Consider the following 17860-nt stretch of genomic DNA (forward strand, 5'->3'; position numbering starts at 1 on the left):
CAGTTACTGCTGATGATTAGACAGTCTCATAAATAAAGTTACTATTGATTATTATACAGATTCCTACTACAGTTACTGCTGATGATTAGACAGACTCCTGTCATGTGAAGGCACTCACAGCTCATCCTCCCTGACTATATACTTGTGGCCTCTAAGGGTATGATCACAGTTTTTTTGGACCGGATTTTGACACGGAATCCACCTCAAAATCCAGCTCCAAAAACAGCTCCCACTGACTTCAATGGGAGCCGCTCGCTTCTTTTTTCTGCCCTATCTTGCCACAGATTCCACAGCTGACTCAGCCACGGCGTCCGCGGCGCGATGCTCCCTCCATTCTTTTGGCCTATTCCGGAGCGGAATATAGTGATTGGATGCTGGTGCACTGCACGGGCATCCCATCACGGCTAGCCACATGGAAGTGGTCACACGCAAAATTCCGCCATGTGAACATACCCTTAGATATCTTCTGAACAGAAGCGGCTGTGTGTACATCATGAAGGACAATATTATTTCTCCATATTAAATTTCGGATGGCGAGCACGCCCCATTTTTTCTTTTACCTTGGATGCATTTATGGGTGTAATTTATGCTGTAGCGGGCACTGAGGAGAGTCGCTAGTAATTCTCCATAAATCTAAACTTCCAGGAGAACGGCGGCGCAGAGCCACGCACAGAACAGTTATGAGAATCATTGGCGCTGGGGTTCTGTAGTCCCCATCTGCCGCCAGGACCATGTGGCGAAACCGAAACGATCGGCTTGTCTGCCAGGGGAATTTATGTCAGCAGATAAGTTAGGTGACAGCGTCGGGATATTTACAGCCATTATATTCATGAGATGAGCGGCATAAAGATGGAGGCATGTAAATAGCGGGAAGGTGACACGTTAACCCTTTGTAGAAGGTTCTACTATAGGCTTCCTTCACTCACAAGCTCACATGAATATTGCTGAGGTATGAGGTGTCTGGTGCCTCGATAATGTCATCTGATTGGATGGCATTGGCTGGCATACCCACAAGCGTACCCTATGGAGACCTGATGTTTGAGGCATCTGATTGGACATGCACCCAAATATGAGTCCACAAGAGGTCATACTGTAGAACAAGGTTCCTTTAACATATCGTTTTCCTTGGGGAGATGCAGCTGGTGAAAGCAATGCACCCTGGGAGAAAATATGCAAATGAGCTCTCTCTTCAGAAGGAAGAATCGGTCTCTCTAGCGCCACCTATAGAGGTCAGGTATAAGCTATATGAGCCAATCACAGGCTTACTTTCTCCCCGTTCACGGAAAGTGACTACGCCATTTGTCTAGAGTAAATAAAGCTATGCAATCACCCCTTCCCGTACACCTCTCCCCCCCCCCCATGTAGTCGAAGGAATCTGATACATTGTAACAAATGCTGAATGTTTTTAATCAGCTTTTTTGTATCACGGCACCAATAAGTTATTACACATAGAAGCGGCTGTAAAATATGGCGCCAAACATCAGCCGTAAAGGTGATTGTGTAATCGATTACACAGTAAATGGAGAGAAGATCAGCGGCGGGATCAGCGGCGACAGCGGTATCAGATACAGCGGCTCCGTACGTAGCGCTTTCCGTCTCAGCGCCAATCTCTACGGGTAATAGAACACAATGAATTTGCATCTGTAAAGCTTTGTGTTTATGATTCCAGAATTTAGAAGTAAAATGAAGGCTGAAAAGAATCCATTTATTCTATATTAATCCCCCTCGCGGGGAGCGGCGGCTCGCGGGCTGTAAATAATAAGAGAGGAGATTACGCGTTATAAATAAATGTTCTTATTAGAGATCAGCGCCTTCATATAATAGCGCCCCGAGAAAGTAGAGAAATATAACCTACTACTCACAGCAGCACAGAGGACTTCAGGAGAGGAGGTCACAGGGTGAGAGTTACATAGTGGGAGGAATCAGGGTCCCCAGCAACACAGAGTGTTTCAGGAGAGGAGAGTGCTGATCTTATAGAGGAGGTCACATGGTGAGAGTTACATAGTAGGAGGAGCAGGGCTCCCAGCAACACAGAGTATTTCAGGAGAGAGGTGTGCTGATCTTATAGAGGAGGTCACAGGGCGAGAGTTACATAGTAGGAGAAGCAGGGTCCCAGCAGTACAGAGTATTTCAGGAGAGGAGTGTGCTGATCTTATAGAGGAGGTCACAGGGCGAGAGTTACATAGTAGGAGAAGCAGGGTCCCAGCAGTACAGAGTATTTCAGGAGAGGAGTGTGCTGATCTTATAGAGGAGGTCACAGGGTGAGAGTTACATAGCGGAGGAGCAGGGTCCCTGCAGTACAGAGTATTTCAGAGTAGAGTTTATGTCCTTGCTATATACTATGGGTACGGTCAGTATATACACTCACTGCTATGTGCGAATTGATTTATTCCTCTGTAATTTCTCATCTTGTCTACGGCTTATGAAGTGCTGCGGTATATGTTGGCGCTATATAAATAGAACATATTATTAGTCTCCTCATCATATTATTACATGTACAAGGTGTCTCCAATCACCTCCAAAGCTGCCCCCATTATTTCAGCACAGGCCTTGTGATGTCATAATGTGCTGTGCAGATCTTATAGAGATGGGGGTGGGGTCATTTCATCATGGATATATATTACTTATCGGGCAATGTATTACTTATGTATTACTTATTCGGCATGGGGCAATGAACACGAGAGCTAGCTGGAAACTAGTGTGAATGCAGCTCTGGATGTGACTGGAGTATACAGTATAATAAAATTCATGTTTTCAGTCTTGGACATGTTTGGGGGGGGGATGCCATGCTTCAGTTCAGTAGTTCTGATGTCGTATTATATTGGGCATACACGGACACGGCGGTGGGTACTGCGGCGACTCTTTGCGTCGCTGACAACCAAGGCCTCTCCGTCTTCTCCCACCGGTGAATATATTAAGCTCTTCTATGTCACTGCATACAATGGAGCGTTCCTGACAACTCCATTAATAGGCTCATCCAGGCGCCGCAATAGATGAAGGACGTATGAAATATATATGGTGGCTCAGGCTTTGAAGTTGCCACCTAGGAGCTGCGGTATCTGACTCCTCAATAATGGACCAGCAGATAATGGCAAATATAAGAGGCTGTATATAATGTAACACACTAGGCCCCGCCCTGCTCTATATATAATGCAACACAAGGCCCCGCCCAGCTCTATATATAATGCAACACAAGGCCCCGCCCAGCTCTATATATAATGCAACACAAGGCCCCGCCCAGCTCTATATATAATGTAATACACTAGGCCCCGCCCAGCTCTCTATATAATGTAACATATAAGGCCCCGCCCAGCTCTATGTTTAATGTATCACACAGGGCAGGGCAGTGTAGTCGGGGGCAGGTTAATGTATTCAGGGGCAGGTTAGTGTATTCAGGGGCAGGTTAGTGTATTCAGGGGCAGGTTAGTGTATTCAGGGGCAGGTTAGTGTATTCAGGGGCAGGTTAGAGTATTCAGCGGCAGGACAGTGTATTCAGGGGCAGGTCAGTGTAGTCGGGGGCAGGTTAATGTATTCAGGGGCAGGTTAGTGTATTCAGGGGCAGGTCAGTGTACTCTGGGGCAGGTCAGTGTATTCAGGTGCAGGGAGTAATCAGGGGCGGGTCAATGAATTCAGGGAGAGGTCAGTGCATTCAGGAACTGGTCAGTGTACTCGGGACAGGTCAGAGTATTCAGGGGTAGATCAGTGTATGCAAAGGCAGTTCAGTGTATTCAGGGGCAGGTTAGTGTACTCGAGGGAAGGCCAGTGTATTCAGGGGCGGGTCAGTGTATTCTGGGGCAGGTCAGTGTATTCAGGGGCAGGTCAGTGTATTCAGGGGCAGGTCAGTGTATTCAGGGGCAGGTCAGTGTACTCGGGAGCAGGTCAGTGTATTCAGGGGCAGGTTAGTGTATTCAGGGGCAGGTTAGAGTATTCAGCGGCAGGACAGTGTATTCAGGGGCAGGTCATTGTATTCTGGGGCAGGTCAGTGTATTCAGGGGCAGGTCAGTGTACTCGGGAGCAGGTCAGTGTATTCAGGGGCAGGTTAGTGTATTCAGGGGCAGGTTAGAGTATTCAGCGGCAGGACAGTGTATTCAGGGGCAGGTCATTGTATTCTGGGGCAGGTCAGTGTATTCAGGGGCAGGTCAGTGTATTCAGGGGCAGGTTAGTGTATTCAGGGGCAGGTTAGTGTATTCAGGGGCAGGTTAGAGTATTCAGCGGCAGGACAGTGTATTCAGGGGCAGGTCATTGTATTCTGGGGCAGGTCAGTGTATTCAGGGGCAGGTCAGTGTATTCAGGGGCAGGTCAGTGTATTCAGGGGCAGGTCAGTGTATTCAGGGGCAGGTCAGTGTACTCTGGGGCAGGTCAGTGTATTCAGGTGCAGGGAGTAATCAGGGGCGGGTCAATGAATTCAGGGAGAGGTCAGTGCATTCAGGAACTGGTCAGTGTACTCGGGACAGGTCAGAGTATTCAGGGGTAGATCAGTGTATGCAAAGGCAGTTCAGTGTATTCAGGGGCAGGTTAGTGTACTCGAGGGAAGGCCAGTGTATTCAGGGGCGGGTCAGTGTATTCAGGGACTGGTCAGTGTACTCGGGGGCAGGTCAGTGTATTTAGAGGCAGGTCAGTGTATTCAAGGACAGGTCAGTGTATTCTGGGTGCAGGTCAGTGTATTTAGGGGCAGGTCAGTGTATTCAGGGACAGGTCAGTGTATTCAGCGGCAGGTCAGTGTATTCAGGGGCAGGTCAGTGTATTCAGGGGCAGGTCAGTGTATTCAGGGGCAGGTCAGTGTACTCTGGGACAGGACAGTGTATTCAGGGGCTGATCAGTGTATTCAGAGGCAGGTCAGTGTATTCAGGGGCAGGTCAGTGTATTCAGGGACAGGTTAGTGTATTCAGGGGCAAGTCAGTGTATTCAGGGGCAGGTCAGTGTATTCAAGGGCAGGTCAGTGTACTCTGGGACAGGTTAGTGTATTCAGGGGCTGATCAGTGTATTCAGAGGCAGCTCAGTGTATTCAGGGACAGGTCAGAGTAATCAGGGGCAGGTCAGTGAATTCAGAGACAGGTCAGTGTACTCATGGGCAGGTCAGAGTATTCAGGGGTAGATCAGTATATTCAGGCTCCGTTCAGTGTATTTAGGGTAGATCTGTATATTTAGGTTTGGGTCAGAATATTTTGGGGTAGATCAGTATATTCCGACTCTGGTCAATATATACTCGGGGGAAGGTCAGTGTATTCAGGGGCAGGTCAGAATATTCAGGGGTAGATCAGTATATTCAGGCTCGGTTCAGTGTATTTAGGGTAGATCAATATATTTAGGTTTGGGTCAATGTATTTAGGGGTAGATTAGTATATTCCGGCTCTGGTCAGTATATTTCAGGGTAGATCAGTATATACAGGCTCTAGTCAGTATATTTCGGGATAGATCAGTATATACAGGTTTGGTTTAGTATATTTGGTTGAAGATCAGTACATACAGGCTCGGTTCAGTATATTTCGGGGTAGATCAGTATATACAGGTTTGGTTTAGTATATTTGGTTGAAGATCAGTACATACAGGCTCGGTTCAGTAAATTTCGGGGTAGATCTGTATATACAGGCTCTGGTCAGTATATTTAGGTGTAGATCAGTATATACAGGTTTGGTTTAGTATATTTAGGTGAAGATCAGTACATACAGGCTCGGTTCAGTATATTTCGGGGTAGATCAGTATATACAGGCTCTGTTCAGAATATTTAGGGCTGGGGCTTCTTAGCTATGCCTTGTGGGGGCCCCTTATGGAGCGAGTAATATAAAGGGTCTCTGGTTACAGTGAGATAACATTGCATTGCTTACTAGAATTCCTCTGTATACTCCGCCTGTCGTGGTACATGAGAGTGCCAGCTCTTGGGCACAGGATGACCTGTAGATGAATGAAACAATTCACTCCCACTGTGCACGTCGGGGTTACGACAGAGATTTACGAGATGACCCGGTTTGGGTCAGGGGGAGCACCGCACAATGGCCATTTAATGTCCCTCTGATCCTGGGTGGTCACTGTGTCCGGCTGAGGATCCATCTCCTCGCAGCTCACAACAAGCCCCCATTGTCCTCCACCCCCAGAATTCCCTGCTCCGTCCTGCTTCCAGCCCTTGTTGGTGACTCCGCTGCTTTCTGGGAATTTCTCTCTTACTGGATCCTATTAAATAAGGAGGGATGGATCCTGCAGTCCCATGTAAGTAGAAGTCATCGCCACAGCCAATGCAGAAGCCGCGTCACAGTACACAGATCTAACGCTGACAATATCGCTGGGGTATTAGGTTTACTACTTATACTTGTCTGCTCTGTATCAATGGCGTGCAAGCATAGCAGAGCTGAGTATGTCCTGTGGTATAACCTATGGCGAGATGATATAGTCAGTCTATACTGCAGACTGATACATTGTAGCGACCTAGACTCCTGTCACACTCACAGAGCATTGTCTAGACTGGATACAATTGTAACAAACCCTCATCTGAGAGCAGGACGAGTGTTCACATTCACTGACAGCAAGCAGAGGTCCTGGAAATATTCTACTCCAAAGTCTCATTTATACCTATAGAAAATCGGAGGTCTTCTTCTCTTCACTGATATGATTTTCTACTTCTGAGTGTAGTTCCTCTGTCTGCCTGAAGATGTCACTGTTGTAAAGAAGATTCTCCCTCTGACCAGGGATTGAGATCGGGATGCTGTCACTTTATCTGCCACCCCAAACACAGACAGACCCTGAGCCGGTACAGACCGAGCGCCCACAACCTGGAGATGGAGACGGGGTGACACAGGCAGACGTACAAGCCACGGGAGAACAGACTGTGCCAGCACTGTGACCAGGGGGCCCTAGAAGACGAGACCCATTTCCTGCTACACTGCACCAAATACTCAGCTGTGAGGGCCGTCTACTACCAAAGACTCTCTGCCCACATCCCAGACTTCATATCTGCAGACGAGAAGAGGAAACTCTACATCCTACTGGGAGAAGAAGAGGCCACTGTGGAGATCACTGCCCAATACGTGTCCAGCTGTCACCAAACAAGAGGAAGATGAGACTCCACGGACTGTTATACCCCAAATCAACCCCCCCAATACTCACCACTCACACCCCCGACCTCAACTCCCCCCCACTTTACTAGCTTTGGCAGTGCCAAATATCTATTTGGACGTGCCAATAAAGCTTGTTCGATTTGATGTCACCTGATGCATCACAAGCTCCATGTCCTTAACCTGCCAGCTCTCCCCCCATTCCCGACACCCACACTCACCCACACTGATGATTTTGCAGCTCTGACACCTGGTGGACAGGTCAGTTCTGTCCAGACTGCACCTCTTTCACAGGGTTGTCAAGGATTAGAAAAACATGGCTGCTTTCTTCTGAAAAGAGTGCCACACCTGTCTATAGGCAGTGCCTGGTATTGCACTTTAGCAGTATTTCAGTCAATGTGGGTCAGCTGTAATATCAGACTTAAACTAGTGACAGATGTGGTGCTGGTCCTCATATTAGCACAAGTGGAGGTGATACAGGGGGTCTCCAAAACAGGCAAGGGGTACGATATGGTGTACCCCCTAAACAAATCATGAACAGAGCAATGGACAATACAGACTGTAGACTCTACCGATGTAGCAGAGCTGGACATGTCATTGTACTCTTGTAATGACTTTACCTGCAGTCCTATGTAACACCACAGATAGGACAATGTGATATATCCATGTGCGGTGTCAGCAGACAAATCCAGCGCGGCAGTATAGTGCGGTATGTCATCCCTGAAGACAATGTCATGTCTGTCACACTCACAGGTGGCGCTATCTGCCCATACTGTACATATTACATACTGTGCACTGCATGTCCGTATGGACGGAAAGATGACCCATGTATGCCCCCTGCTCTAACCTACAGTGGGGTATATAGTAAGTATAGAATAGTACATCATTATACAGGTGACTATAGGTGTAGTAATACTATACTCTACAGTACCTATATAATATATATATATATATATATATATATATATATATACATATATTTCTAGGGTAGGGTGTAGTTTAGTATAGAGTCGAATATCATTACACAGGTGACTATAGATTAGTATAGTATTACTATTTGCACACACACACACACACATATATATTTATAGAATCCTGGGGTAGTATAGGACAGTATATAGTGTGGTATAGAGTACAATATCATTACACAAGTGAGTTTATAGATTATGGTCTGGATTATTATACTGTAGATTATAATGTATTACAGTACAGTAAGGGATATGTTATCACAGTATTATAGAGACAGTTATATTATAGGCTGGATTATTATACTGTAGATTATAGTGTATTACAGGACAGTAATAGATGTTACCATAGTATTACAGTAACTGGTATATTATAGGCTGGATTATTATACTGTAGATTATAGGGTATTACACCGCCACCTCTCTCACTTTCTGCACACTGTAGTGTATCATATAACAGAGATTCAGGGTACGGTACACTACTCTTGTATTAATATACTGGAGACAAGGATGTAGAACATTATATGATATATACTTTATTATTCTGTATATACTATACTACGGCACGCTCCTCCCGCTATACCACCACATCATGAACACTACGGGATGAATTATAGCTCAGCATTATTATAGTGGTGTAAGAGTATTATACTGTAGATTATAATTTATTACATTGAAGTATGGTATGACATAGTAATGTACAGAACACACTCATGGACCGTATATTACACTGCAGACCGTAGCATTATTATACTGTACATTATAGGTTATTACAGTACAGCTCCTATACTGACTCCTGCTCCGTGGACTGACGTACAATATATAGCAGTGCAGACAGTATAAGGTGGAGAGTATAGTACCATATGTATGGAGACTATAGCATTGAGTAGGATTGTTGTACTGTACATTATAGTTTATTACAGTACAGCTCCTGATCTGTCTCCTGCTCCAAGTACTGATGTGCACTATAAAGTAGTGAAGACATTATGGGGTGGGGGGAGTATAGTGCAATATGTAAGGAGACTATAGTATAATGCAGTATCATAAATTCTAGATTGTTACAGATCATCTTCACAACTATCACCAGATGTCCTGTAATGACATATATAACATACGATCCAGACCATTATATAGTGTAATCTATTACAGCAGAGAGTATAGTATATGGCAGCACTATAGACAGACTATATTAGTCCTGCTCCTCTACAATATAAGGAATAGAAGAGCAGAGTGTATACCATCCTGTATATAGTATAGAGGTGAGGGGGGATATAGTACACTATAGATATAGCTATGGTATACTACAACACTTAAAAAATAGTGTGAGCAGAGACTATAGTATAGCGCAGTAGTGTAGATTATACTTTATTACAGCTCAGATCCTCTACCTGGACAGGTATATGGTGGACAGCCCAGCGCCGTATATTGTAGAGTACAGCACAGGATGAATGGAGGTGTACAGTATACAACTCTAGTGTGTGGATCATCTGACAGTCGGGGTTCACAAAGCATATAGCTCCCCATCATCACAGGTAGGAAAGGAGTGGGGGACCGCAGGTATGGGGGTGCACAGAGATCAGAAATTAGGGGGATCAGGTATGCATGGAGTTCATAACTGATGTACAAGTAAATTGGGGGGGGGGGGGGGGGTCCGGGAATGGAGTTTCAGCACTATCAGAGCTGAGATGGCAGAAAGCACCAGACCTCGGGGGACATTAGCTTGGCACATACTGGCACAATGTGAGCTGGCACTAAGTTGTGGAGTGAAGGCTGTCAGTTGGAGATTGGGGGCTGAGGAGGAGGTAGGGGGGTAAGGGAGGTTTAAGGGGTGCGGTGTGCTATAGTTGTAATAACAAGGCCTTATAATAACCCCTATAGATTGTAGGGGCCTCTAGGCTGGAGATGGAGGTCTATAGGTGCAGGTCATATGTGGGGCTTTTTAGGAGGTGTAAAGGCAGGGGGCACCAAGTAAGGAGTACCATAGAAAATCATGCACTGATAGAGGGGTGGGTGCCCCCTGACATGGGTATGTGGGCACCTGGTTCAAGGGTTTATATTGTGGGGTCTTCTGGGGGTTTAGTGAGGTGCACCAGACAGTGGGTGAGGGCGAAAGGAGAGAAAGTGCCAGGAGCAGCTATGGGATTGTATTGATCAGTCACCCAGCTGCAGAACCCCCGACCCCGACTACATCACCCTGCCCTGATGCCAGCACTCTCCCCGGGCATGTTCCAGTGCAGACCCCAGACCATGATCTCTGCCCGGGCACACTCCATACTCCAGCCCCGACCCCTCAGCTCTGCCCGGGCACACTCCATACTCCAGCCCCGACCCCTCAGCTCTGCCCGGGCACTCTCCAGCCCCAACCCCTCCGCTCTGCCCGGGCACACTCCAGCTCCAGCCCCGAACCCTCCGCTCCGCCCGGGCACACTCCAGCCCCGACCTCTCCGCTCTGCCCGGGCACACTCCACTCTCCAGCCCCGCTGCTTACCGTACGCGCCTTGTCCCTTGCCGGGTCCGGGCAGCAGAGTCAGCAGCAGCAGCAGCCACAATATCTCCATGATTGAGCGGCCACAGAGCCCCGCAGCATCCAGCCCGCCCTGCCCGGGCTCAGTGCAGGAATCCCAGGCTCTCCCGGAGTCTCAGCAGCCTCCACCGCTCCGAGCCGCCAGCACATCCATCAACTCCGACAAAGTGCAGCCCAGTGCCCCCCACCCTGGCACTGTGCCCCCTCCTAGATCCTCACAGCAGATCCCCGGAGCTCTACGATCCTGCAGCAACAAGTGTCCGCAGCTCCCCGCAGCCGCTCAGGCATCCAGGACCCCGAGGAGCCGACCCGACTACTCCCCGCACCCGGGCATCAACCAGCGGCTCCACTCTGCCGACTCCGACACAGGACAGTCCAGCGGCCGGGACTACAGTGGTTAAATCCCGTACAGTGCGGGGCTGCAGGGGTTAATCACAGTGACCAGGGGCTCTCGTGTGCACTCCCTGGAGCCGCAGGGGTTAAGCATGTGCAGTCCCGCAGGGGTTAATCCGGCGCTGTGGCGGTGTAGGGGTTAATCCTGTGCTGTGGCAGGTGCTGAGGACAAGTTGTGCAGCTCCTGTGCTCTCTGCAGCCTCTGCTCCGCTCTCTGCTCCCCTCAGTTTATATGAAGAAACTGAGGACCAATTACATGATGTGAGCTGGAGAGGAGCAGCCTCCACCCCAAATCCCAGGGCCTCCCCCAGGACCAATTAGAGAGGATCCAGCCCTGGAAGTGGGGAGAGGAGAATAGAGGGGGCTGCTGCTGCCTCCTCCTCTGCTGCCCCCTCCTTGTAGTATCTAAGCTGCTGCTGCTCCATCCTCAGGACACCAGGAGCAAGGTCGGAGCAGAGCTGCACAGGGCGGCCAGCAGGGGGCACCTCCATCTGTCTGCATGTGCAGGAAGGGGCAGTCTGGCAGACAACGAGTTAAACTTGGGACATTCCTGGAACTTGTTGCCTGAAGGTGAACGCATAGTCTGCACTGGCACGGAGGTGTCCTGTCTTTCCAGTGCCCCCCACAATGTATAGGGTCAGTATAAAGAGGCAGAGGTGTCAGACCCTGCAGAATACACCGGGGGACTCCATCAGATGAGAGTTACAGGGACTGTCAGTGGTCGTGCACTATCAATGTCAGCCATTAGGGGCGGTGTGTAGTCACAATCTGATCAGAAGGCGAAGGTTTAATACACATCATCATCATCATCATCATCATCACCTTCTGAGGGGCCCTATGATGTTACCTACCAAAAGGAGCCCCAAACTGCACCCCCAGCTCTCTGCTGTCTGTTACTCTTGTATTTTCCTTGGATGTAATATCTTTATTATGAGACTTCTATCAGTTCCTTGGCTTGTTTATTCTCTTCACTCTTTAACTCTTTGTTATCTCCAAGATTACATTCAGATTAAACCCAGAGATTATATTATATGGATGAGCTCAGAGATTATAGTATATGGATGATCTCAGAGATTATATTATATGGATGATCTCAGAGATTGTAGTATATGGATGAGCTCAGATTATATTATATGGAGAAACTGTCAGCATGTAAAGGAAGCTGTCACCATGGTGAGGAAGCCAACAGGTAGCACTAGCACCTATGACCGGGCACTAGAGGGCATAACAACTTCTTGCCTCTCAAAAATCACCTGTATCGGCAAGAAGAGTATAATCCCCTATGTAAATTGTAGAAGATCTTCCCTCTATACTGTACTGTGAGCTGCTGTAAATGATTTTCCCCTACACTGTCCCATAACCTGTTCTAGATGATCTTCCGTCAGAACTGTGCTGTCATGTGCTGTAGATGACCTTCCTCTCTATAATGTACAGTGAGCTGCTGTAGGTGATCTTCCGTGATACTGTGCTGTGCTGTACATGATATTTCCCTATACTGTACTGTGCTATAGATGATCTTCCCCTGTACTGTGCATTATATTTCCCTATATTGTACAGTGAGCTGCTGTAGGTAATCTTCCCCTATACTTTACTGTGAGTTGCTGTAGATGATCCTCCCCTATACTGCGCTGTTCTGTAGATGATCTTTCCCTATACTGTTCTGTGAACTGCTGTAGATGATCTTCCCCTATACTGTGCTGTTCTGTAGATGATCTCCCCCTATACTGTGCTGTAGATGATCTTCCCCTATACTGTGCTGTAGATGATCTTCCCCTATACTGTGCTGTTCTAGATGATCTTCCCCTGTACTGTGCTGTGCATTATATTTCCCTATATTGTACAGTGAACTGCTGTAGATGATCTTCCTCTATACTGTGCGTTGCTGTAGATGATCTCCCCCTATACTGTGCTGTTCTGTAGATGGTCTTCCCCTATACTGTGCTGTAGATGATCTTCCTCTATACTGTGCTGTTCTGTAGATGATCTCTCCCTATACTATGCTGTAGATGATCTTCCCCTATACTGTGCTGTGAGTTGGCTCTGCAGTGATCTTGTACAGAATTAATATATTTTGCACAGATAAGTACATAGCAGTTTGCATTCCATAGAAATACATGTAATCTATAGTAGAATACTGCTGATACTTTACCCCCCCCATCATCCCCCAACCCCTTACATTCCTCTGTGTTCCTTCTTAGTGCGGTATTTGTGTGTGTCAGTCTTCACTGTAGTTCTGACATGCTATTCTAATGATGAAAATCGCTACGTGTCCCTCTTGTATAGAAATAGGTAGACACTTGACCTAGCGACACCTGAAGCCTTCCTCCTCTTGGTTTACATGTGAGCTTTGCTTCCCTGTACATGGATGGTAAACCATGGGAGAATGTCTGAACCCCTTGTACACGACAGTGATAAACTTCAGCCGAGAACCTTCCGGGACATGAATAATGATGAAGGTTTATGGTGTTTGCTGCATTTAGATGTTACTTTAAATAAATAAGGCATTGAGTGTGAAGTCTAATAAGCACGCTCGCTTACCGGCGGCTGTCAGAGCGGAGCACAGAGCGACAAGAGCCAGCGCGGCCTGTGTCACCACGCCTGGATGATGCTTTACATAATGTATATACTGGGAATTCATAGACTCAACACGAGTGACAGAGCAGAATGCAGCGAGCCCCGATGAATGGATGTCAGGTCTGCAGAGCGCAGGATTTCTATCAACTAATATCAGATATATGTGAGAAGATTCATGATGTCAGTGTAGAGCAAGAGAACCAGAACAATGACGCCGGGGGTAGGGGACAATGACACAGTGACACCGGGGGTACAGGACAATGACACAGAGAAACCGGAGGGTACAGGACAATGACACAGTGGCACCGGGGGTACAGGACAATGACACAGAGAAACCGGGGGGTACAGGACAATGACACAGTGGCACCGGGGGTACAGGACAATGACACAGAGAAACCGGGGGGTACAGGACAATGACACAGTGGCACCAGGGGTACAGGACAATGACAACCTGACATTGGGGGTACAGGACAATGACACGGTGACACCGGGGGTACAGAACAATGACATACTGACACCAGGGGTACAGAACAATGAAACAGGGGGTACAGAACATTGACACAGTGACACCAGGAGTACAGGACAATTACAGGCTGAACCTTGGGGTACAGAATAAGGAAACACTGACACTTTGACTCCATCTATCACCTATACTAATTCAATGTAACAAGTCTTTGCAAGTTCCATGTTCTCTGAGTACAGGTAATGTAGTAGATGTCACCTGCAGTCCTATGTAACACCAGAGATAATACAGTAATAACTCTCTGAGTACAGGTAATGTAGTGGATGTCACCGGCAGTCCTATGTAACACCACATATAACACAGTGATACCTCTCTGAGTACAGATAATGTAGTAGATGTCACCTGCAGTCCTATGTAACACCACAGATAACACAGTGATAACTCTCTGAGTACAGGTAATGTAGTAGATGTCACCTGCAGTCCTATGTAACACCACATATAACACAGTGATACCTCTCTGAGTACAGGTAATGTAGTAGATGTCACCTGCAGTCCTATGTAACACCACAGATAACACAGTGATAACTCTCTGAGTACAGGTAATGTAGTAGATGTCACCGGCAGTCCTATGTAACACCACAGATAACACAGTGATAACTCTCTGAGTACAGGTAATGTAGTAGATGTCACCGGCAGTCCTATGTAACACCACAGATAACACAGTGGTAACTCTCTGAGTACAGGTAATGTAGTAGATGTCACCTGCAGTCCTATGTAACACCAGCAATAATACAGTGATAACTCTCTGAGTACAGGTAATGTAGTGGATGTCACCGGCAGTCCTATGTAACACCACATATAACACAGTGATACCTCTCTGAGTACAGATAATGTAGTAGATGTCACCTGCAGTCCTATGTAACACCACAGATAACACAGTGATAACTCTCTGAGTACAGGTAATGTAGTAGATGTCACCTGCAGTCCTATGTAACACCACAGATAACACAGTGATACCTCTCTGAGTACAGATAATGTAGTATATGTCACCGGCAGTCCTATGTAACACCACAGATAACACAGTGATAACTCTCTGAGTACAGGTAATGTAGTAGATGTCACCTGCAGTCCTATGTAACACCACAGATAACACAGTGATAACTCTCTGAGTACAGGTAATGTAGTAGATGTCACCGGCAGTCCTATGTAACACCACAGATAACACAGTGATAACTCTCTGAGTACAGGTAATGTAGTAGATGTCACCTGCAGTCCTATGTAACACCACAGATAACACAGTGATACCTCTCTGAGTATAGGTAATGTAGTAGATGTCACCGGCAGTCCTATGTAACACCACAGATAACACACAGTGATAACTCTGAGTACAGGTAATGTAGTAGATGTCACCTGCAGTCCTATGTAACACCACAGATAACACAGTGATAACTCTCTGAGTACAGGTAATGTAGTAGATGTCACCGGCAGTCCTATGTAACACCACAGATAACACAGTGATAACTCTCTGAGTACAGGTAATATAGTAGATGTCACCTGCAGTCCTATGTAACACCACAGATAACACAGTGATAACTCTCTGAGTACAGGTAATGTAGTAGATGTCACCGGCAGTCCTATGTAACACCACAGATAACACAGTGATAACTCTCTGAGTACAGGTAATATAGTAGATGTCACCGGCAGTCCTATGTAACACCACAGATAACACAGTGATAACTCTCTGAGTACAGGTAATGTAGTAGATGTCACCAGCAGTCCTATGTAACATCACAGATAACACAGTGATAACACAGTGATAACGCTCTGAGTACACAGTCGGCTCTGCTGCATCAGTTGGTCTCATCCAGTATAAATGTGTTTTCTTTGGACGCCCCAGTGGTTGCGGATTGGGAGACGTTCCCTGTGTAGCCTTCATTGGTATTCCTAATAGATCCCTATAGGACGCTGCGCGGCTCTCTCTTCCTGGGTTTTGGCAGCTCTCGTTGTGTTTTCTGCTCCTCGCCAGATTTCATGTAATGTTGACTGTTTATAACAATGAAAGAAAGTAATTAAGTAACTTAAAAAGCCAAATATTGGCAATAAGAGGCGGAAATATCGCAGCAATGGATGGAGGATGCTGCCAGGAAACGAAACCGCCAAAAGTAAGCTGCAAACTGGAAGAGAGAAGCGAGCGGTGATGTAGGGAGAGGAGGGATGTGCTGCAGCAGCTGAGACTACAGCCACACCTCTACTAGTAATGGTTCAATATTAGGTGACTTTGATGTGAAAACAATCAGAACCAACACAATGTGAGATATGGTGGTGCGAGAATGACCAGGACTGAACCACGAGAATATCAGGAAATAATCTAATGATGACCTGTAGAATATTATCTGCTGTAAAACCACACATGGGAGCCCCGGCTATACAAAATATAATTCAGCTACACCCTTCTGATCTACATCCATCTGATCTCTGATCTATATCCATCTGATCCCTGATTTGCATCCAACTGATCCCTGATCAACATCCATTACACCCATCTGATCTCTGATCTACATCACTCTCATTCCCTGAGCTACACCCATCTGATTCCTGATCTATATCCATTACACCCATCTGATTCCTGATCTATATCCATTACACCCATCTGATCTCTGAACTACATCCATGTTATCCCCTGATCTACATCCAAGTGATCCCCTGATCTACATCCATCTGATCCCCTGATTTACATCCGTCTGATCCCTGATCTACACCTATCTGATTCCTGATCTATATCCATCTGATCACTGATTTGTATCTAACTGATCCTTGATTTACATCCATGTGATTCCCTGATCTACACCCAACTGATCCCCTGATCTACATTCGTCTGATCCCCTGATCTACATCTGTCTGATCCCTGATCTACACCCATCTGATTCCTGATCTACATCCATCTGATCCCTGATTTGCATCCATCTGATTCCTTGATCTACAGTATATCCAACTGATCCCTGATCTACATCCATTACATCCATCTAATCTCTGCTCTACATCCATATGATCCCCGAACTACATTCATCTGATCCCTGATCTACACCTATCTGATCCCTGATCTACGTCCATCTGATCCCTGATCTAGATCCATATGATCCCCTGATCTGCATCTTTCTGATCTCTGATGAACATCCATCTGATTCCTGATCTACATTCTACTGATCCAGTGATCTACACCCATATGATCCCTGATCTACATCCATCTGATCCCCTGATATAAATTCCAGATGTGATGCAGGGTGCGGGGCTGAGCTGAGTTGAGGGTCAGGCTGTGGCCCCGGTAATTCACGTTGGGTTCTTTGGAGGGTGTGGGGCTGAGCTGAGGGTCAGGCTGTGGCCCTGTTAATTCACACTTGGTGTGTTGGAGGGTGCGGGGCTGAGTTGAGTTGAGGGTCAGTCTGTGGCCCTGTTAATTCACACTTGGTGTGTTGGAGGTTTGGAGGGTGCGGGGCTCAGTTGAGGGTCAGGCTGTGGCCTCGTGGGCCCGGTGGTAATTCACTGCACATTAGAGACATCTCTGTCCCTGTTTTCCACCCCTGCTATTTACCGCTCCCCATCACCGCGGGTCCCGGCTCATTCACTGTACAAGCCTCTCTGATCCTGAGATTTTCTGCAGCAATTGACGGGTAAAATAAGAAAACCAAATTACATTCTGACGCCTGAGGACAAAACACAAGAATTTACAACCTAATCTGCAACCAGAAGAAATCAACTTAGAACACAAGATGGAAAATTGGAGTTGTAGTTAGAAGGTTTGTGTTGGCTGACTCTGCTGTATCCGGAATATTCCGCAGCAGCAGGAAATACAACCACAGTCAGGACTCCTTAATAATTGAGAGGGAAATCAACGTGT

At 46.8% G+C, this 17860-nt stretch overlaps 1 protein-coding gene across 3 annotated transcripts in view; it reads right to left on the reverse strand.

Moving 5' to 3' along the window:
- MDGA1 (MAM domain containing glycosylphosphatidylinositol anchor 1) overlaps positions 1 to 10727 on the reverse strand; it is a 182521-nt gene extending 171794 nt beyond the window's left edge. For all 3 annotated transcript variants that reach the window (XR_012715302.1, XM_075267338.1, XM_075267337.1), the window contains exon 1: positions 10500 to 10727. Coding sequence is in view for 2 of the 3 variants with exons in the window: in XM_075267338.1 (XP_075123439.1) it covers positions 10500 to 10569 (70 nt within the window). In the remaining variant the exon portion in view is untranslated. The remainder of the gene's footprint in view (positions 1 to 10499) is intronic.
- Between the last annotated feature and the right edge of the window lie 7133 nt (positions 10728 to 17860).

The sequence above is a fragment of the Leptodactylus fuscus genome, chromosome 3 (genome assembly GCF_031893055.1).
Source record: "Leptodactylus fuscus isolate aLepFus1 chromosome 3, aLepFus1.hap2, whole genome shotgun sequence".
Classification (NCBI taxonomy): Eukaryota; Metazoa; Chordata; class Amphibia; order Anura; family Leptodactylidae; genus Leptodactylus; species Leptodactylus fuscus.